The sequence below is a fragment of the Ahaetulla prasina genome, chromosome 6 (assembly GCF_028640845.1).
Source record: "Ahaetulla prasina isolate Xishuangbanna chromosome 6, ASM2864084v1, whole genome shotgun sequence".
Lineage (NCBI taxonomy): Eukaryota > Metazoa > Chordata > Lepidosauria > Squamata > Colubridae > Ahaetulla > Ahaetulla prasina.
Window position 1 is genome coordinate 20,406,682 of NC_080544.1, and position 21,868 is coordinate 20,428,549.

Below are 21,868 nucleotides of genomic sequence, written 5' to 3' on the forward strand. Positions count from 1 at the left end.
GGAGATTTTGCAGTATCCTTCCCCTGCCATGCCCACCAAGCCACGCCCATCAAGCCACACCACACCCACCAAGCCATGCCCCACAGAACTAGTAGTAAAAAAAATGGGATTTCACCACTGTTCAATATATTAATGAAATTCATGAAGTATATATTGCTGAAAGACAATACCTCTTCGATTAATTTAGTGTTTGACTTCTCTAGTGAATCAACGCGTGTATGGAGGCTGCCGACTGTACTACTGAAAAGGATAAAAAAAAATATTCTTCAGGATTATTTCTACAATTATGCAGTAGTACAAACTGATTTACAAAACCTCCTAGCAACAACTTGGCACCCAGCAACAAATGCATCCTGATACCCGATACCACTCCTCAAAATATACACAGTGTTTTCTATCAGATTTTTTTAAGACTTCTATCTAGCCTATAGCCACGATGTATCCCAATATCAAAAAGATCTGATCCGGTATAGCTTTTTGACATCACCCAAAGATGGCTAACTGCTATTATCCAAAAAGGTATTATACAGGTAGTTCTCGATTTATGACGAGTTTAATGATCATTCAAAATAATGATGGCCTTGGAAAGGGTGTGTTATGACCGGTAAAGCACTTCCTACCGTTATAAAACATTTGCCTGCCCATAGTCACATGCATTTTGTGCATTTGTGCAAATGCATTTTGTGCATTTGGCAATCAACTTACATTTGCAACCAGTTTCAGCATTCAGAATCAGACTAGAGTTGGAAGGGACCTTGGAGGTCTTCTAGTCCAACCCCCTGCTCAAACAGGAGACCCTATGCCATTCCAGACAAGTGACTGTCCAGTCTCTTCTTAAAAACCTCCAGTGATGAAGCACCCACAACTTCTGAGGGCAAGCTGTTCCACTAGTTAATTGTCCTCACTGTTAGGAAATTTCTCCTTAGTTCCAGGTTGCTTCTCTCCTCGATTAGTTTCCATTCACTGTTTCTTGTCCTGCCCTCTTGTGCTTTGGAAAATAAGTTGATCGCCTTCTCTTTGTGGCAACCTCTCAAATAATGGAGTACTGCTATTATGTCATCCCTAGTCCTTCTTTTCTCCTTTAGACTAACCAAACCCAAATCCTGCAATCCTTCTTCGTATGTTTTAGTTTGCAGGCCTTTAATCATCTTAAGTTGCTCTTCTTTGCACTTTTTCCAAAGTCTCAACATCTTTTTTGTAACCAAAATTGGATGCAGTATTCCAGGTGTGGCCTTACTAAGGCTTAAAAAAGTGGTACTAATACTTCACGTGATTTTGATTCCATGCCTCTGTTTATACAACCAAGGATTGTATTACCGTATTTTTCGGACTGTAAGACTCACTTTTTTGTCTCCCAAAAGGGGGCGAAAATGTCTGTGCGTCTTATAGACTAAATATTACCAAAGCCTCACCCACCCACCAGCCATTTTTTGTCCTCTGCACACCCTGTTTTCAGGCCTTTTTTAAAGCCCATTTTCAAGGCTTTTTTCGGCCTGTTTTTGGGGCCTCTTTTTTTGCCTGTTTCCGGGGCTTTTTTGGCCTACTTTTGGGGCTTTTTTCAGCCCATTTCAAGGCTTTTTTCAGCCTGTTTTTTTAGGAAAAATGGGCTGAAAAAAGTCTCAAAAATGGGCCAAAAAAGCCTTGAAAACGGGCTGAAAACAGCCCCCACAATGGGCCGAAAAAAGACTGGAAAGGGCTGAAAAAAGGCCCGAAAAAAGGGAGACCAAAAACTTTTTGTTGTTGTTTTCCTCTTCTAAATTTAGGTGTGTCTTATAGTCCAAAAAATATGGTAGCTTTTTTGGCCACTGCCACACATTGCTGGCTCATGTTTAAGTGATTGTCCACTAAGACTCCAAGGTCCCTATCACAGTTACTGTTTTTGAGCCAGGTTTTGCCTAATTTGTACTTGTACCTTTGGTTTTTCCTCCCTAAGTGTAAAACCTCGCGTTCCACTCACAACTGCAATTTGCAGTATTTTTTGCCAGTTTCCGGCAAGAAACCACCCATTCATAAAAGTGGATTTCTTAACGATCATGTGATTCACGTAATGAGCACCATAAAACCACTTGAAAAGTTGTGTGCTTCAACTTACAGCTTCAATGACTTACAACTCAACTTCTCTCCCAACTGTGATTGTAAGTCAGGGACTAATTCTATGATTGTTACATTTAATTTGTTCTCCTCTTATGATCTGCAGAAGACTAATTATTGCTACCAGCCTTCTTGATGGGTTCTCTTAAAGAATGTGAGAAAGTTCATATTACCTGAGGACAAAGCAGTACACACTGACATAGCCCTTATGCTTTTTCTAATCCACACTTACTGCAGTGAGTAAGTCTGGAGTGAGATCTGAATTGGAGTGCTGCTTCTGTTTGACATCACAAAGCCCACCATGCATGAACAACAATTTTAAACAGCCATGTCATATCAACTGGAAAGATACACAAGTCTTTAAGTATACCTTTCATACTTTAAAAAAATATATTTTACTTATTCATTTAACAGATGCCCTACGGAAAACGTGTACAGAACCAAGTGTCATCTGTTCAGTATTAGTCTTACTCCTAAACCAATACCTGATAAGAGTAACATATTAAAAGGGAGCTATCATGGCAATATTAATGCCTTGATATAATAGCTAATAAATTCCTTTTAATATCTCAGATTAAAAACATAACCACATGTTTTATGTAAACTATTATAAGGTATTTCTGACCAAGCTCTATCAGGATGGGGATTAAAAGTCAAGAGGATGGTTGTGACTGCAAAGTACCTAGCTGGAAACCAGGAGACATTGAGTTCTAGTTCTGCTTTAAGCATGAAGCCAGCTGAAAGACTTCGGGCCAGCCCCTCTCTCAGGAAGGGAAGGGAAGGGAAGGGAAGGGAAGGGAAGGGAAGGAAAGGAAAGGAAAGGAAAGGAAAGGAAAGGAAAGGAAAGGAAAGGAAAGGAAAGGAAAGGAAAGGAAAGGAAAGGAAAGGAAAGGAAAGGAAAGGAAAGGAAAGGTGGGGATAGGGCAAATCACTTCTGAAAAAAATTGCCAAGAAAACTGCAGGGACTAGTTCAGGTAGTTGTGATCATGTGTGCAATGAACTTGAAAAAGGGGCAGGTTCTGATCTTGTTGTAGTCACCATCTTGATGTTTAACCCCCTCCCCATCCATGGATTCAAAAAGGCATTTCACAGCCCTTCCCAACTTATCTTTTTTCTATTCATTATTCCATAAATACTAGTAATTTCAATACCGGATAATTATCAAAGTAATTGTTTTTAAAATAGAAGGCACCGGTCCCTACCACAACTTATACTTACTTCAATTGCCGGTTTAATTCTTCAACATAATTCTTCTGATCCAATATTGCAGCAACGTGGTCGTTTCTAAAAAAAAAATAATTTTAGTTTTGAATATTTAATGTTTAATGAGACATTTGATCTGAGATCTGAGTGTCGAGAACTGCATGTGAAAAATTTCCATTTACTATTCCGGAAATACATTGTCTTAATAAATGTTCTCCATAAATTAAAAAAAACAATATCTGAATTCTTGACTTGGCGTGAAATTGAGAACCTTCTGTGTAATTAGCACTAGTATTAACTGGAAACCACCGACAACAGACTTGGAGTCTGTTAAAAAAAAGTTTTCTTTTGATTTTCTCACAAAATTGGAAATTGAACATTGCTCTAAGACTGGGATGGGCAATTATGGTCCCTTTATGACCTGTTGACTTCAAATCCCAGAATTCCTGAGCCAGCATATCTGCAGGTCATAAAGGGACCTCAGGAACTCTTGATGTTGAAAGTCCATCTCTCCTTTAAGGATTCACATATGACTTTGATTATCCATTTCCTCAAATGTGTATTAGATATTCATAGATTGACTGTTCATACATCTGTTCTGCATTTCTGAATTAAACAATCCCCTTTCATTAAACAAAAGACTCTGCTGATTTTCTTTTTAGTTGTTCCATGATTTCTGCTTTTTGCACTTGAAATCTGTGGCCCCAAAATGTACAACTTTTTTTTCCACACTCCTAGAAATTTACATAACAAAAGAATGGAGTAAAGGTAAACACAGATGAAAATAAAGAGAGAGAGAGAAAACACTTTTAAGTACCATCAGTAAAATAAGCAAGGGCAAATAAGAGTCATCTTCTATGGAAGATGGGGACATAAAGTTTTAATAAATAAATACCATATTTTTCAGACTATAAGACGCACCTGACTAAAAGATGCACCTAAATTTAGAATAGGAAAACAACAAGAAAAAGTTTTTAGCCTCCTCATGCCCCATTTTCAGGCCTTCTTTCGGGCCTCTTCCAGCCTTTTTTCAGCCCATTTTCGAGGCTTTTTCAGCCTGTTTTGGGGGCTTTTTTCAGCCTATTTTTGACTCTTTTTTTCAGCCCAGTTTTGAGGCTTTTTTCAGCCTGTTTTCAAGGCTTTTCTGGCCATTTTTGAGGCTTTTTTCGGCCTGTTTTTGAGGCTTTCTTTTCCCCTTTTTCCTTTTCCTTTTTCCTCCTTTATTTTCCTTTATCTATATACCGTATTTTATATTTTGATAAATACATTTTTAAAAAGTAAAATTTCGCCCTTCGCTAATTTGAAGAGAGAGTCAGTTTGAGCTCATGGTTATAGCGGTGGACAAGAAGTGTGGAAAACTGAGCTCTAGCCCAGCTTCAAGCACAAAGCCAGCTGGGTGAACTTTGGGCCAGTCCCTCTCTTTTAGCCCTAGGAAGGAAGCAATGGCAAACCACCTCCAAAGATGCCAAGGAAACTGCAAGGACTTGAAGGAATTAGAAAAACAAAGCCCACCCAGAAAGCCAGCCCTGAGGGGCCAGATTAACATCTCCATGGCTAGTTCTTGCACAGCATAATCCAGCCATTTCTGGCCTCAGCCCTGTCCCCTCATGAAGTCAGGGTAACAAGAGCAATAATTCATGAATCTGGTTGGAGTAGATGGTTACATAGGCATGCAATATGTGTGAAGCCTTAGAAGGCTTTGACAGTTGGAATTAACCCACATTAGGTACAACATGATATAAAATGGATCGTGTGTAAAGATTCCCTTCGTCTGAACAGAAGGAATATTTTCTGTGAGGGGAAGGAAACTTTTGATTTCCTTGCAGGATGGTGGGCTTTTCAACCATTTAGTTCAACGTGCTAAAAGTTCTACTAAAACTCACCTTTCTTTATCTTCAGCGTCATCTTCATTCTTTAGGTACATGGAGAAATCAATTACGCCAACCTTTAAAAAAATATATTCCAATTTTGCAAAATGAAATAAAGGAACACTTAAGGGATAAGCTTCATTCTCCTGGATCAAGGGTCAGCAACCCGCGGCTCTGGAGCCGTATGTGGCTCTTTCATCCCTCTGCTGAGGCTCCATTGCTGGTCAGCTCCACAATTGATAGGGCTTTTGGGTTAGGACAGCTAGAGGAAAAAGGATGCCGCATTAGGAGACTGATGGGGGAACCGGAGTTCCGGTCAGCTCCAGAATTAAATAGAGGCTTCCGGTTAGGACTTTGTGGCCCTTTAGAGTGTTTAAGGTTGCCGACCCCTGTCCTGGATATTTAATCCAATTCAACAGAATAAGAAATTTCAGATTTGATATTGATCACATTAATGGGTTGGATTATAGTGACCAAGGCCATTTTGCAACAACCCGTTTCCCCTGCATCTGCTCTCAGGGATTAAAAACCACCAGATCCAACTGTGTCGGCAATGGACCGAATGCATAATGGATCAAGAGCAATGGGCAGGATCCACAAATGAGCGAAGGTGTGCTAGTTAAAATAAATATTCTATAGATCAGGGGGTCTTCAACCTTGGCAACTTTTAGACTTGTGGATTTCAACTCCAAGAATTCCTCAGCCAGCTGTGAATTAAAGTGAACAAGTCTTAAAGTTGCCAAGGTTGGAGACCCTTGCTAGAGATAACCTTACATTATAATACAATACTGATATTTTTTTCATTATTCAAATGTTTAAGCCATCTCATCGAGTTTACAATATTAAGATCTAAATATAAGCCAAAACATAGATTTCATACACATCCTGAAGAAAGGACATAGAACAATTTTTTACAAGGAGAAAAAAATAGTCATGCTACACTTGAAAGATCATCCAGTCAAAACCCTTTTTATTGTAAAATCTTCCAGTATTCTGCAGAAGCAGAATTACCTGGATCTGCAATATATAGATTTTCATAGTGCTTCAAAGAAAATAAATTGTTTACATGGGAGAAAAACAGTTCCTAAATGATTGATTGACTGAAATGAATGGTTTGAATTATTTTATTCAAGATCTTCAGATTTGCTCGAAGGCTACATATTCTATAATATTGTGGAATCTACTTACTTGTGAATCCAAATCTTCTCCTTTTATGCACAAGTTTGCATCAATGACATTTAGCCCAACAAGCAATCCAACAATGACGGCTCCTTCTTCTTCCATCATCACTGCATGGTATTCATAAAATTCCCTGTAAAAGCATTTTCATATAATTTAAAGGACATTGTCAATTACTGGTCAGTTTCATAGCCAACCAATGTCAAAATGACTCAACGCGACAATTCAAAAACAAGCAGGCTTCCTCATGAAAACAGGTGCCATTGTTATGGAATTTGTTTAAAAGGATGCAAAGTAGCAAAATTGGGAGTTTAAAACTTGCCTAGGTGCATAGATTAGAATTAGCCCTACTGATTGTCAAAGGCCAAAACAAAGTACCATATATTTCCTCTATGCCCCTTCCCCTCTACAAAAGCTTGTTAAGCTGTAGTTAAATATTTCTTTGACTTTGATGGTATGGCAGAATCCTTCACAATTTCTAAAAAAAAAGCCCTGCACGGTCCACAGAGATATCATCTAACACCTTTCTTCTGCATCTTCCCCCCTAATTCGGTTCTGCAACCCAACAAGAAAAACACAGACTTCAGAGGATAATTAGAACTGCAGGAAAAATAATTGCTACCAACCTGCCTTCCATTGAGGACCTGTATACTGCACGAATCAAGAAGAGGGCCGTGAAAATATTTGCAGACCCCTTGCATCCTGGACATAAACTGTTTCAACTCCTACCCTCAAAACGACGCTATAGAGCACTGCACACCAGAACAACTAGACACAAGAACAGTTTTTTCCAGAAGGCCATCACTCTGCTAAACAAATAATTCCCTCAGCACTGTCAAACTATTTACTGAATCTGCACTACTATTAATCTTCTCATAGTTCCCATCACCAATCTCTTTCCATTTATGACTGTATGACTATAACTTGTTGCTGGCAATCCTTATGATTTATATTGATATATTGACCATCAATTGTGTTGTAAATGTTGTACCTTGATGAAGGTATCTTTTCTTTTATGTACACTGAGAGCATATGCACCAAGACAAATTCCTTGTGTGTCCAATCAGACTTGGCCAATAAAAATTCTATTCTATTCTATTCTAATTCCAATGATACACGAATATGTATCTCATGATTCTAACCATGCTGACTCTGTCACCAAAGATCACGCAGAGGCAGGCCGCTTAAGCTGTATCCAATGTCAACACAAGTAAAAAAAGTAAACCTGATAATGGTTGCACGTCCCACTACTATGCAACCAATGGCAGGTGCTTGATCAACTAACATCGGTAGCACTTTAGGTGATAATATGCTGAGAAAGCAGCAAACAGCATCAAATACTGGATTTAATATTTGCACAACGATGGAGAAGACTCCCCAAGCAACAGATGCTTTGCGCAAGGAAAGTAACATGAATAACCTTCCTTGTCTAGAATTTTTTGAACAAAACAGAGAAAACTTGCTTTAAAGAAAAAAAAAGCCTAGTTCTGCAAGTATGAAATTAAATGGTGTGCAACTGCATTTTGTACACTTTATGCCCTGGGTAGGCACCTTTTCCAACAGCTGGCAGCATGATGCAAATTTGCAGAATATATTAAACAGCAAAAGACATTATTTATTTATTAGATTTTTATACCGCCCTTCTCCCAAAGGACTCAGGGCGGTTCACAGCCAGAATAAAACAATAATTATGTGCACAATAAAACAATAATTAAAAAACTTATTGAATATAAGGCCAAAATTAAAATCCATTTAAAACCATAAAAACCCCATAAAATTTACATCCAAATATTAAAAACTATTAAAAATTTCTATGCCAGTCCTGCACGAATAAATAGGTATGTCTTCAACTCGCGGCGGAAGGTCCGAAGGTCAGGCAGTTGACGGAGTCCTGGGGGAAGTTCATTCCAGAGGGTGGGAGTCCCCACAGAGAAGGTCCTTCCCCTGGGGGCCGCCAGCCGACATTGCTTGGCGGACGGCACCCTGAGGAGTCCCTCTCTGTGAGAGCGCACGGGTCAGTGGGAGGCAATCGGTAGCAGTAGGCGGTCCCGTAAGTAACCTGGCCCTAAGCCATGGAGCACTTTAAAGGTAGTAACCAACACCTTGAAGTGCACCCGAAAGACCACAGGTAGCCAGTGCAGCCTGCGCAGGAGTGGTGTTACATGGGAGCCACGAACGGCTCCCTCTATCACCCGCGCAGCTGCATTCTGAACCAACTGGAGCCTCCGGGTGCTCTTCAAGGGGAGCCCCATGTAGAGAGCATTGCAGTAATCCAAGCGAGATTATTGCCATTGTTGTGGTAAGTGCTGCTTGGGAACACCACAGGCATTGCATTGTTGACTTCTGGTTTATACTACACTACTGTCAAAACCCGAATAATCATTAAAATGTCCCCTTTTCTTTTTTGTTCTACCAAAATTTTTAAAAATAAAGATGTCAAGTCAATCAATGAGAACATTTTATTGAAATTTATAATTCAGAAGTGAAATGCTAGAAGCTGCTAGAACTAAGGTAACGTTTGACTTTGTATCCGATTGGTCTAAAACTTGGCAACTCCAAATCTCAACCAGCAAATGCTCAGTCTTACATATTGGAAAAAAGACCCCAAACACTAAGTACAAGCTTGATGGACATTACCTTACTGATGTTGGTTAAAGACCTTGGAGTTTTCATATCAAATGATCTAAGTGCCAAAGCCCACTGCAACTACATAGCAAAAAAGGCTCTAAGAGTTGTAAACCTAATTTTGTATAACTTCTTTTCCAAAAACTCTACACTACTAACCAGAGCATACAAAACATTTGCTAGACCTATCCTTGAATACAACTCACCTGTCTGGAACCCATACCACATCTCTGACATTAATACAATTGAACGAGTCCAGAAATATTTTACAAGAAGAGTTCTCCGCTCCTCTGTAAACAACAAAATACCTTATACCACCAGACTTGAAATCCTGGGATTAGAAAACTTAGAACTCCTCCGACTCCGACATGACCTGTGTTTAACACACAGAATCATCTATTGCAATGTCCTTCCTGTTAAAGACTACTTCAGCTTCAATCACAATAATACAAGAGCAAACAACAGATTCGAACTTAATTAACCGGTTCAATCTTGATTGCAGAAAATATGACTTTTGTAACAGAGTTGTTAATGCTTGGAATACACTACCTGACTCTGTGGTCTCTTCTCAAACTCCCAAAAACTTTAACCAAAACCTATCTACCATTGACTTCACCCCATTCCTAAGAGGACTATAAGGGGCGTGCATAAGTGCACAAAAGTGCCTACCGTTCCTGTCCTATTGTTTCCTTTCATTGTATGTGTTTGTATATAATGTTGTGACAAATAAAAAAAAAACATCAGCTGTTTTATTTAGCTAAGAAAATAAATATTTTGGCTAAGTTCGAATTACAGTGCAACACGATCAATGTGCACAATTCTGTTCACAATCAAAGCACTGGTTTTTAATAGGAATCTGGATAAGGGCTCACCCAAGGAGATCTTTCCGAAGGATGAGACATCGGAGGTAGTCAGCCATCTTTTTCTGCATAAGTGCCAAACGTAACCAAGCCCGAGCACGTCCTAAGGAAGTCCTGGTTTAAAAATTCACAGCACAGAGACACATTAGGCAGAGCTGTCATTTCTAACCCTGGTCAACAGACCTTCCAATAAAGAGAGAGGGATTAAGCCATTTTCCATCTTTATTTGGAACAGTGTTCTCAACCATTCTATATTCAACTTTAGCCAATTTACATGGTCAACAAAAAGTTGTTTTTATTTTTATTTTAAAAAAACTTCTGATTTAAACATTTATTTGACAAAACTCTTAAGACACAAAATAAAAGATAATGTCCTCTTCTGTATTTGTCTTGGGCAAATACCATCCCATTTTGATCTTTTCCAAGGAAGAAGAGATCAATGAATACCCTGCAGTTTCTGCAATGGACAGTTGGTATAAGTTCAAAGGCCGGGTCATTCCATCTAGGGGTGAATCATTGAGACTTGGAGGGGTACATCCAAAGGAGACTATACTCCATAGGACTCTATTCTACTGAAAGTGTCAACTCGCAAAGCATCCCTGGCCTGCTCGAGTTGCCATAGGCAAGGGGGATGGGAAACTGACGAAGCAGCACGGCAGCCAAAAACAGAAGCACATTCCAAACATATCTGTCTCAAGGCTGTCTCCCAGGGTTACCCACAGCGGCAGGAAGGGAATGATCTCTACAACCCACGAAATTGCTCCACTGGTGAATGTGATTGATGACACACCCTGGGGTGAGGGGAGAAACAGGGTCATGATTGGGGCATAAATTACGTGGGATCAGAATTGGCTTCACCTGGAACATGCCGACATGAAGCTCCTAATAAATAACTGGATTTCTTTTGAAGTTTGGCTGGAGGCTCATGATTTAATTAAGACATCCATCGGAACCCTGACAGCAAGCTTCGGAAAGATTAAATCTACTTTTGTAAGGCACTAAGAGTGTCTTGTATGACATGGGTACCTATAATAATTCTTTATTTCAGCTCCTGGTTTTAAAATTAGCACTTCTGAATCACATCACATTTAATATTCTAGTTATTTTATTAAATCTTCCCCTGATTAATTTGTGATAAGAACAATTTTTCACTGGGCTCATCCTCATGTGTTGTAGACCTACTGTGGTAACCAGATATTCCTGCCAGGTTCATATTTCACCCCATGGCTGAACCACCTCAAAAGTCACTTTCTCTCGACACAATTTTAGCATAATCCATCAGGAATGTGGTTCGATACATGATCAGGGCTGAGATCCACCACAAAATGACAAGTAGACTTGCTACCAGCATTGTCTTGCAGCACTAATCAAAAATAGGAGTTCCATCGTTTCCACTTCATCTTGCACCTCTCCTTCCCATTTACAACCTGTGAGATGGCTATTTGGGGCAACTTGAGCGCTGATGGTCTGCCATTTCAAGCACCTGTCTGGCTTGCCTCAGTGTTAGAGAGTATTTATTTATTTATTTATTTATTTATTTATTTATTTATTTATTTTTATTTATTTATTTATTTATGATTGGTTCCCCATCAGGCAATGCCAGATGAAACATGCAACAAAATCCCCCTTTAAAATAGGAATACTCCAGTGTCTGAGTAGAATAGGGTTTGGGAATCAGAATAGCAAATTTTACACAACCCAACTTTTCTGCTGGGTCAGAGATTGATGGATTGTACTTTAACACAAATATTCCCACTGTCAGGTCTCATATGAGTATTGGCAGTTGCAAAGGAATACAGCTCAATGGGAGAACAGAGAATAGAATAAGATCCCAGCTTCAATTTTTGGCACTCTATGGTATTAATTGGAAAACCTTGCCTTAAAAACCTGAAAAAACTACTGCCGGTTTAGACCATAAATGGGCAAATAATCTGAATCCAATAGAATTTCTATCTTACTTCCTTTGCATCAGATAAAACCTCATGTCATCCTTTCTTACAATTTTGAATAACAACATTATTTCATCTAAAGAATATTCTATCAAGAAAAATTATATACATTTTAACTATGGAAGATGGATTCTTGTTCATTTCATTCTCATGATTTATGTATGGAAAGCAGTGAAGGAAATATTTCAGTAGAACAACTTACTTGAGACCAGGTAAATCTCTAACGCTAGCAGCAATCTCCTCAGCTTCGGGATACAATTTCTCTACAAGTTCCAGAGGGCCCCATATTGTTTTATTATAACTTAGAAAAGATTTCTTTACTAGAAGAGAAAAATAAACACATTTTGATTTTTTACACTCTATTTTATTTTCTTGGAACATTTAATACATTTGTTTCCTAGGCACAAGGGTGAGCCGCTGGGGGTTCGCAGGGGTTTGGGAGAACCTGTAGCTAAGATTTTGTGCAGCTCAGAGAACCCCCAAATCCCACTCCTGGTGGCCGTCCACCCCACCCTTCTCAGGAGTCCCCACGCAGCCCGTTTTGGATGCAGCTAAGTGCAGGGCGCGCATGGAGATTCGGGAAGGGCAAAAAACGGGCCTACTGGAAATTCGGGAAGGGCCTCCAGGGCCTGGGGAAGCCATTTTCGCCCTCCCAGTGACTGGAGGAAAACCTCTGGAGCCTGGGAAGGGCAAAAACACCTCCCCTGCGGGTGATGCAGGAGGCCAACTAGGCCACGCCCAGCATGGCCACGCCAAAAACCGAGCAGAGAACCCCTTACTAAAAATTTTGAAGCCCAGCCCTGCCTAGGCATCTGAGATACTTACAGGATAGACACATACGAATACAGGTGCCCTCAACTGACCTCAAAATTTCCGTCGCTAAGCAAAACTCTTGTTAGGTCTATTGGACTATTGCAATGCTCTCTACATGGGGCTCCCCTTGAAGAGCGCCCGGAGACTTCAGCTAGTCCAGAACGCGGCTGCGCGGGTTATTGAGGGAGCGGTTCGGAGCTCCCACGTAACACCTATCCTGCGCAGACTGCACTGGCTACCTGTTGTTTTCTGGGTGCGCTTCAAGGTATTGGTTACCACCTTTAAAGCGCTCCATGGCTTAGGACCGGGCTATCTACGGGACCGTCTACTGCCAGCCTCTATCTCCCATCGTCCAGTGCGTTCCCACAGAGAGGGACTCCTCAGGGTGCCGCCAGCCAAACAATGTCGACTGGCGGCCCCCCGGGGGAGGGCCTTCTCTGTGGGGGCTCCGACCCTGTGGAACGAACTTCCTCTCGGGCTTCGACAACTACCTGACCTTAGGACCTTTCGCCGCGAACTTAAAACCTATTTATTTCGTATGGCTGGACTAGCTTGATTTTTACCTTTAATTTTAATTGAATTTGATGGGTTTTTAAATTTTTGTAATTTTATGGGGGTGTATGTTATTTTAATTTTTGGGCAAATTTAAATCAGTTTTTTAAGGGTTGTTTTAACTATTGTGTATGTCTGTATTTTATCTGCCTGTTCACCGCCCTGAGTCCTTCGGGAGAAGGGCGGTATACAAATTAAAACATTATTATTATTATTATTAGGTAAGTTTTGCCCCATTTTTATGACCTTTATTGCCTCACTTGTGAAGTGAATCACTGCAGCTTTTAAGTTAGCAGCACAGTTGTTAAGTGAATTTGGGTTTCCCATTGATATTGCTTATCAGAAGGTCGCAAAAGTTGATCACATGATCCCAGGACACTGCAACCGTCGTAAATACATGCCAGGTGGCACATTCTGAAGTTTGACAAAGTGACCATGGGGTTCTGCAATGGTCATTAAGTGTAAAAAAGCAGTCATAAGTCACTTTTTTTCAGTGCCCTTGTAACTTCAGTCATTATTTATTTATTTATTTATTTATTTATTTACATTTATACCCCGCCCTTCTCCGAAGACTCAGGGCGGCTTACACTATGTTAAGCAATAGTCTTCATCCTATTTGTATATTATATACAAAGTCAACTTATTTCCTCCAACAATCTGGGTCCTCATTTTACCTACCTTATAAAGGATGGAAGGCTGAGTCAACCTTGGGCCTGGTGGGACTTGAACCTGCAGTAATTGCAGGCAGCTGTTGTTAATAACAGGCTGTTTAGCAGCCTGCACCACTCAAATCATTTAAACAAATGATTGTAAATTGAGGACAACCTGTCTTAGGGATGTTTGTAAACATTAATATGTTTTATTTATACAGCATCAACAAGTTTAATTTAATGACATGTCAGTGATTTTTTTTTACAGCCACTGCAGCCAGCCATAAAACTTACAACTGTACCCAATAACAAGTGAAGAAAAAGTAAAAAAAAAGCCAAGATCACACTTCTAGACAGCCAAGAAATAATGGGAATTAGCTGGTCAAAACAAATGAACCAAATTCATAAGTCATTCAGAATCCAATGAAGTAAAACTGGCAATGAAGTAAAAATTACTCTCTTGAGTAATTTTTAAGGAGAGTCTAGAACCGAGGGAGACCACTGTACCTCAGATTGCCGGTTGTGAATCCCTCTTTGTGAAGTGGGGTCATAGGAGTCAGATGGGCTTGTTGGTCACGTACCTGGCTCCTTGCTGCGTGACAACAGCCCTGCCCGAGCTGCTGGAGGTGCTTGCTGGGGTGGCGGTTGAGACCCCCAGACTTATGGTCATGGGGGACTTTAATTTGCCATCGACCGGCATGTCATCGACGACAGCATGGGAGTTCATGGCCTCCATGATGGCCTTGGACCTGACACAAGTAGTTGATGGCCCTACTCACATTGGGGGAGGCACACTGGATTTGATTTTTATCTCTGGACAGTAGTTGAAGGATCTGGATTTGAGAGATCTAGTCATTGAGCCTTTGTCATGGTCAGATCGCTCTCTCCTTCGTCTGGACTTTCGGACCGCCATTCAACACCGCAGGGAGACGGGACCAATACGTTGGTTCCGTCCCAGGCGCCTGATGGACCCGGAGAGGTTCTTGACGGAGCTTGGGACGTTCCCTGAGGGTCTGGCTCACGGCACGGCTGAAGAACTAGTCGTGGCTTGGGAACTGGCCGCGGCTGGGGCTCTAGACCGTGTCGTGCCTTTGCGGCCTCTGACCCGGGGTAGGTCTCAACCAGCTCCTTGGTTCTCCGAGGAGCTGAGGGAGATGAAACGCCGGAGAAGACGCCTAGAGAGTTCCTGGAGGTCCAGCCGTTCGGAAGCTGATCGGACACTAGTTAGGTCATATAGTAGGACCTACCTAGTGGCACTGAGGGAAGCGAGACATTGTTACGTCTCCTCCCTCATTGCGTCGGCAGATAACCGCCCGGCCGCCCTGTTTCGGGTGACCCGCTCTCTCCTTCAACAGGGGATGTGGGATGACCCATTACAGGGACGTGCCGAGGAGTTTAGTGGTTATCTATACGATAAAATCGTTCAGCTTCGGGATGGGTTGGATCAAAATTGGGTAGATCCAGGTGAGAGGTCGGAGACTCGTCTTGTTGAGACTGTTTGGGATGAATTTGACCCTGTGGCTCCTGAGGACATGGACAGGTTGTTGGGGAGGTTGAATGCCACCACATGTTTACTGGACCCGTGCCCCTCCTGGCTGGTACTGGCCACGCAGGAGGTGACACGAGGCTGGCTCCGGGGGATCACTAATGCTTCGTTGTTGGATGGGGTTTTTCCTGCTGCCTTGAAAGAGGCGGTGGTGAGACCCCTCCTCAAGAAGCCTTCCCTGGACCCAGCTGTTTTAGGAAATTACCGTCCGGTCTCCAACCTTCGCTTTGTGACGAAGGTTGTTGTGAGTGTGGTGGCACGTCAATTACCCCAATACCTGGATGAAACTGTCTATCTAGACCTGTTCCAGTCCGGCTTTCGGCCCGGATACAGTACGGAGACGCCGTTGGTCGCGTTGGTGGATGATCTCTGGAGGGCCAGGGATAGGGGTTATTCCTCTGCCCTGGTCCTATTAGACCTCTCAGCGGCTTTCGATACCATCGACCATGGTATCCTGCTGCACCGGCTGGGGAGTTTGGGAGTGGGAGGCACCGTTTATCGGTGGTTCTCCTCCTATCTCTCTGACCGGTCGCAGACGGTGTTGGCAGGGGGGCAGAGATCGACCCCGAGGAGCCTCATGTGTGGGGTGCCGCAGGGGTCGATTCTCTCGCCTCTCCTGTTCAACATCTATATGAAGCCGTTGGGTGAGATCATCAGTGGTTTTGGGGTGAGGTACCAACTGTACGCTGATGATACGCAGCTGTACTTTTCCACCCCAGGCCACCCCAACGAAGCTATCGAGGTACTGTCCCAGTGTCTGGAAGCCGTACGGGTCTGGATGGGGAGAAACAGGCTCAAGCTCAATCCCTCCAAGACGGAGTGGCTGTGGATGCCGGCACCCCGGTACAGTCAGCTGCAGCTGCGGCTGACTGTTGGGGGCGAGTCACTGGCCCCGATGGAAAGGGTGAGCAACTTGGGCGTTCTCCTGGATGGGCGGTTGTCTTTTGAAGATCACCTGACGACCATCTCCAGGAGAGCTTTTTATCAGGTCCGCCTGATTCGCCAGTTGCGCCCCTTCCTTGACCGGGATGCCCTATGCACGGTAACTCATGCTCTTGTTACCTCTCGCTTGGATTACTGCAATGCTCTCTACATGGGGCTCCCCTTGAAGAGCACCCGGAGGCTCCAGTTGGTTCAGAATGCAGCTGTGCGGGTGATAGAGGGAGCCACTCGTGGCTCCCATGTGACACCACTCCTGCGCAGGCTGCACTGGCTACCTGTGGTCTTCCGGGTGCACTTCAAGGTGCTGGTTTCTACCTTTAAAGCGCTCCATGGCTTAGGACCGGGTTACTTACGGGACCGCCTACTGCTACCGATTGCCTCTCACCGACCCGTGCGCTCTCACAGAGAGGGACTCCTCAGGGTGCCGTCCGCCAAACAATGTCGGCTGGTGGCCCCAGGGGAAGGGCCTTCTCTGTGGGGGCTCCCACCCTCTGGAATGAATTTCTCCCAGGACTTCGCCAACTTCTGGACCTTCGAACCTTTCGCCACGAGCTGAAGACATATTTATTCATCCGCGCAGGACTGGCATAGGATTTTAGATTTTATCTGGTTTTAATTTTAGTGGGTTTTATTGTTTTAAAAATATTTTAATCTGGGCCAAATTGAATAAGTATTTTAAATATTATTTTATTCTGTATTTATTTTGTTGTTCTGTTTTTATCTGGCTGTAAACCGCCCTGAGTCCTTCGGGAGAAGGGCGGTATAAAAATTTGATTAAATAAAAAAATAAATAAATGAATACTGTTGAACTCAAGGGAGCCACAGCTTTCTTCTGAATTGATTTAGAAAAGAAAGTTTGTACTAGGTCTGCCGGACAAATGAAAGTAAACATGGGTAGGCTAGCACGCAGGAGTCTGTACCAGTGATTCTTAACTTCCAGTAACCCTACAATGTGTGGAATTCTGGGAGTTAAGTCCACACATCTTAAATTTGCTGAGACTGCGAAACACAGATATACGCTATGATTTAAAACACTACTTACCGTATTTTTTGGAATACAAGATGCTCCGAAGTATAAGACACACATTAGTTTTTGGGGAGGAAAACAAGAAAAAAAATTCTGCCTCTGCCTACCAGCACCCATCGGTATTCATCTGGCTAGCATCCTTGCAGCAAACAGCCTGGTAAGTTTTAGGATGTTATCGCAGCCTTATTTAGCACAAACAGCTGATTGGCAGTTGGATCAGCCTCCTGGAATACCGCCAATCAGCTGTTCCAGGCTGTGGGGATTGCCAGAGCCCATCGCCACCTCTGCGCGTCACGTTTTTGGCCTCTCCGCATCGCATTTTTAGCCTTCGCATGTTCTGTTTTAGACAGTTCCAGGCTGTGGGGATCACCACAGCACATCGCCGCCAATCGCCGCCTCCGTGCGTTGCATTTTCGGCCACCATGTCACATTTTTGGCTTCCGCGTCTCCTATTTTTGGCCTCTGTATGTCACATTTTTGGCCAGTTCCAGGTGGCAGGGATTGACTGGGAAGCGGCCCAAAATGCGACGTGGAGAGGCGGCGATCGGCGTGGATCTGCTGTGGCAATCCCCAAAGCCTGGAACAGGTCTAAAACAGGGCATTCAGAGGCCGAAAACACGATGAGGCCAAAAATGATTGAAGGATGGGGGCCAACAGGTGGGCGGGGCTTCGGTAACATTCGATTTATAAGACACACCACAATTTTCACCCATTTTGGAGAGGGGGAGTGCGTCTTATACTCCGAAAAGTGCTGAATTTCTCAATGCAAATAAAGTAGCGGTCAGCCCTGGAGCCATTTTCCCCTGGCACCTGGAGATGGGTCCAGCTGTGGGAACAGGAAGGGGGAGGTAGAACTAGCTGGGAACTGTAGTCAAAAGAAAATTCTTTTCTCTGAGAACCAAGGACTTTCCCACCAGGCGCGAGGAGGTGGGATCTGAGGCCAAGTGACCCTTGGACTGTAACCTGATTGGGCAATGTGATGGGCTGCATGGGCAGGGAAAAGAAAACTTTATTTTTAACTAGGGGGAAACCTGAGGGGGATTTAGAGTCGGATTTCCCCAGATGTGCCAATATGACATGTCTAATAAATTTATACTTCGGGGAATATGCCTGCCTTGGAGTTTTCATTCCGTTGGAGGTGTTACTTGGAACCCTGACAGTAGCCAGTCAAAGTTGGCCCTCTCAAATGGCCAAACATAGAACAAAAATGGGATGAAAAGACTCAATCACCCCAAAATACTATCTGTACCTTTCAGGCCATGTTTGAGGCAGTGTTCCATGACAACAAAGAACTGCTGGAGAGGTGGATAATCAGAATCAAGAGTTCGGCCAAAGCTTAGAGCGGATTCAATGAGTCCCTTTATACTCAGTTTAGCCATGTTCAATAGATTTGTTCTTTCAATTGCCAGGGGGTCTTTCACAGCTTAAAAAGAGAGAGAGAGAGAGAGAGAGAAGGGGAGGGAGAGAGAGAGAGAGAATTGATTAAGGAACATATTTTATTGATTAAGGCACAACAGCTATGTCCAAATCTAAGAAAGTGAAAGGGGAAAAACCATCAAAAGCAAGAGAAGGCACTGTGCTAAGAAATATGGGGTATTTCCAGCAAAGCCAGCAGTAAGAAGTTGTATCAACAATGTTGCAATATTAGCTAAAATCCTATTCCAATTTAATTCCGACAGAATTTTAACAATGACACATCATGTGACGCTTGTTATTTCCTAGAATAAATCCATTTCACAGTATGGAGAAGCATGGTTATTTTATTTTATTTTTGTCTTTTTTGTCGGTTTATGAATTTTAAATGTTGACATCTCAAAGAAGAGATTTACACTTAATTTGAGCGTTTTATGTTAAGGCTTTAAACTAAAATCAACTGGTTATAATTAAGTATTTACCTTATGGCTCGCAGTTAACCTAATCATGATATTTGCAATGAAGGAAAGAGGGCATGTTTATCCACCTACTGAATTCTTCCCAAGAACTGGGATAGGCAAATATTGTTTGATGGCATTGAAGATATCATCACAGGATGTAAGCTGTTCCAAGTGAAGCTGCCTTTTGCAATTGACTGATGGCGAATTTGTCAATGACATTTCAGTAATGCTCCAGATGTTTTGGGTTTCTTTTGCCACAGCCATTCTGCTTCTATCCGCAGAGCTTTCTTATTTTATGATTTTTCTCCAGTTCGTTCTTTTTCTATTCTCCTGTCTCTGGATACTGAAATACTCACTTTCCAGACTTTTCATCATGCTATGATCGTTTACCATTTGCTTCTGTCACCAATACGTTTATCATTGTTGTTGCTGAAAATAACCCTGGCCAAAACAGGAGACTCAGGTGGCGGGAATATTCTTTCCCATCCAGGCAGCATTCCTTGGCACCCAGCAATCCACCAAGTGTGATTTTTGGAAGCTCCTGAGGGAAGGATGATTCCCTAGCAACTGGCAATTAAATATGCTGTTTGGGGTTTAAGCAGTGGTGAAATCCATTTTTTTTTTACTACCGGTTCTGTGGGCATGGCTTGGTGGGCGTGGCAGGGCAAGGATACTGCAAAATCTCCATTCCCACCCCACTCTGGGGCAAGCCAGAGGTGGTATTTGCTGGTTCTCCAAACTACTAAAAATTTCCGCTACCGGTTCTCCGAATTGCTCAAAATGTCCGCTACCGGTTCTCCAGAACAGGGATCTGCAACCTTGGCAACTTTAAGACTTGTGGACTTCAACTCCCAGAGTTGGGAATTCTGGGAGTTGAAGTCCATAAGTCTTAAAGTTGCCAAGGTTGGAGACCCCTGCTCCAGAACCTGTCAGAACCTGCTGGATTTCACCCCTGGGTTTAAGGCAGGGGTCTGCAACCTTGGCAACTTTAAACCTGGTGGACTTCAACTCCCAGAATTCCCTAGCCAGCAAAGCTGGCTGGGGAATTCTGGGAGTTGAAGTCATCCAGGCTTAAAGTTGCCAAAGTTGGAGACCCCGGGTTTAAGGGACAATCACAACTACTGAAAAGTGTAGCCAGCAATAAGCAAATCTCCATAAATTGACCCAAGGTTCTCTCAACTCTGTGCCCTGTTGGCCCTGACCGCATCCCACCAGAATCATTTTCCGTTGGCAGGACACACGTGTGCCTAATCTTAAAAACACGGGAGATTTGGACTCCAGAATTTACGGTCGTGGGGACAGAAAAAAACAGATCCACCCCCCCCCTTTTTTTTTTTTAATTTCAAACCAGAATCCTAACCGTCTCGTTTTTCCACGGTGAGTTTTAAAACCGGTGGGTGGAGGGGAGGTTGCTTCTCGTTCTCCTCCCGGAACCGACGCGAGGCGCAGCGCTCTTTTTTGCAAAGCCCCCAGGCTTTGGAAACCACACCGCCCGAGTAGCAAACGAAAAGCGACTTCTGGGGCTGCGGGGAGCCACCCTTCAATCCCGAGCTTGCCTCCGGCTCAGGGAAGCCACAACGGACCGCGATCCACCCATTTTTTTTCCCCCGCTCGCCTCTACTACTCCGGGGAGAACCCCGCGAGGAAAGTCAAGGCAGAAGGGAAGATTTTCCCCACGGCCGGCAATGCCAGATCCTGCGCCGCGCGCGCTCGGTGGGGAGGGAAGAACCCGGCTCCATCCACACCGGGGCCTCTGGAAGCCGCGGGGCAAAGATGCCTGGACGGGCGTTGCCGGCGGTCTCCCGAGGACTGCGGGTTTCTTCGACCCCCTTCCTCATGCAACCCGAGAGAGACCCGAGGGGCTGACGGTGCGCAAAGGAAGCGCGCCTGCAACGGGCCGACCAGCTGTTGGTTAACCCAGCAGTGGCTGGAAAGGCGGCCTCGGTTGCAGCCCCTCTCCAGCCATTTTGGGGAGGGGAGGCTCCAGCCAGCGGAGAAAAGCAGCAGCAGCAGCACCGCCTCGGGAATGCCGGTCCAGCCAGGAGGCTCCCTCGGCCTCCTCTCCCAGCCCGCTGGCCGCCCTTGCGCCTTCCTTACCCATGGCCAGCGAGGAGGAGCAGCAGCTGCCCGAGCAGTTCAGCGCGGATCCAGCCTTGGCTGCTTTCACGGCCCTTTTCCAGCCCTCTTCATCGCCCATCTCCGCCTCCTCCTCCTGCTTCCCTCAGCCGGGGTGGCTGCGCCTCTCGCGGCCGGAGGACTGAGATGGCGCCGTGCCCGGGAACGACGGCGCTGGAGTCGGCGCGCCAAAAATCGGGTGGCGGCCTCAACCGGGTACCGCTTTAAGGCAGGGCCACCCTCCGGTTTTGAACCTAAAGGGAAGCACTGCAGGCAGAAGCAAAGCCGCAACCGGTCCTTGTCCTTCTCGCTTTCAAGGATGCCGAACCCGTGTTTTAAAAATCAGTTCCACACGACCCCAGTGACACACTTTGTTTAGAAAAAAAAAATCTGGCAAGCGTTTGTTTTTGTTTTTTTTGCCAAGACCTGGTCAGGTACACATAGTTGAAACCAGTTTGGTCTCTCCTGTATAATCTCCTACAAAGATTATATGTCCTTTATTTCAGAATAAGGACTGAAATAAGAATAATATTCTTATTTTACAATATTCAGAATCATTTCTGCCCTTTATTGG

The 21,868-nt window shown here is 43.6% G+C and overlaps 1 protein-coding gene across 4 annotated transcripts in view; it reads right to left on the minus strand.

The window, feature by feature from the left end:
- RUFY2 (RUN and FYVE domain containing 2) overlaps nt 1–21,416 on the minus strand; it is an 86,184-nt gene extending 64,768 nt beyond the window's left edge. For all 4 annotated transcript variants that reach the window (XM_058189427.1, XM_058189428.1, XM_058189429.1 and 1 more), the window contains exons 1-8: nt 21,277–21,416; nt 18,555–18,728; nt 11,978–12,095; nt 9,839–9,940; nt 6,351–6,474; nt 5,178–5,239; nt 3,310–3,375; nt 171–240 (exon numbers count right to left, since the gene is read on the minus strand). In XM_058189427.1, the coding sequence (XP_058045410.1) occupies nt 171–240; nt 3,310–3,375; nt 5,178–5,239; nt 6,351–6,474; nt 9,839–9,940; nt 11,978–12,095; nt 18,555–18,728; nt 21,277–21,376 (816 nt within the window). In that variant the 5' untranslated portion in view covers nt 21,377–21,416. The remainder of the gene's footprint in view (nt 1–170; nt 241–3,309; nt 3,376–5,177; nt 5,240–6,350; nt 6,475–9,838; nt 9,941–11,977; nt 12,096–18,554; nt 18,729–21,276) is intronic.
- Nucleotides 21,417–21,868: the final 452 nt, after the last annotated feature.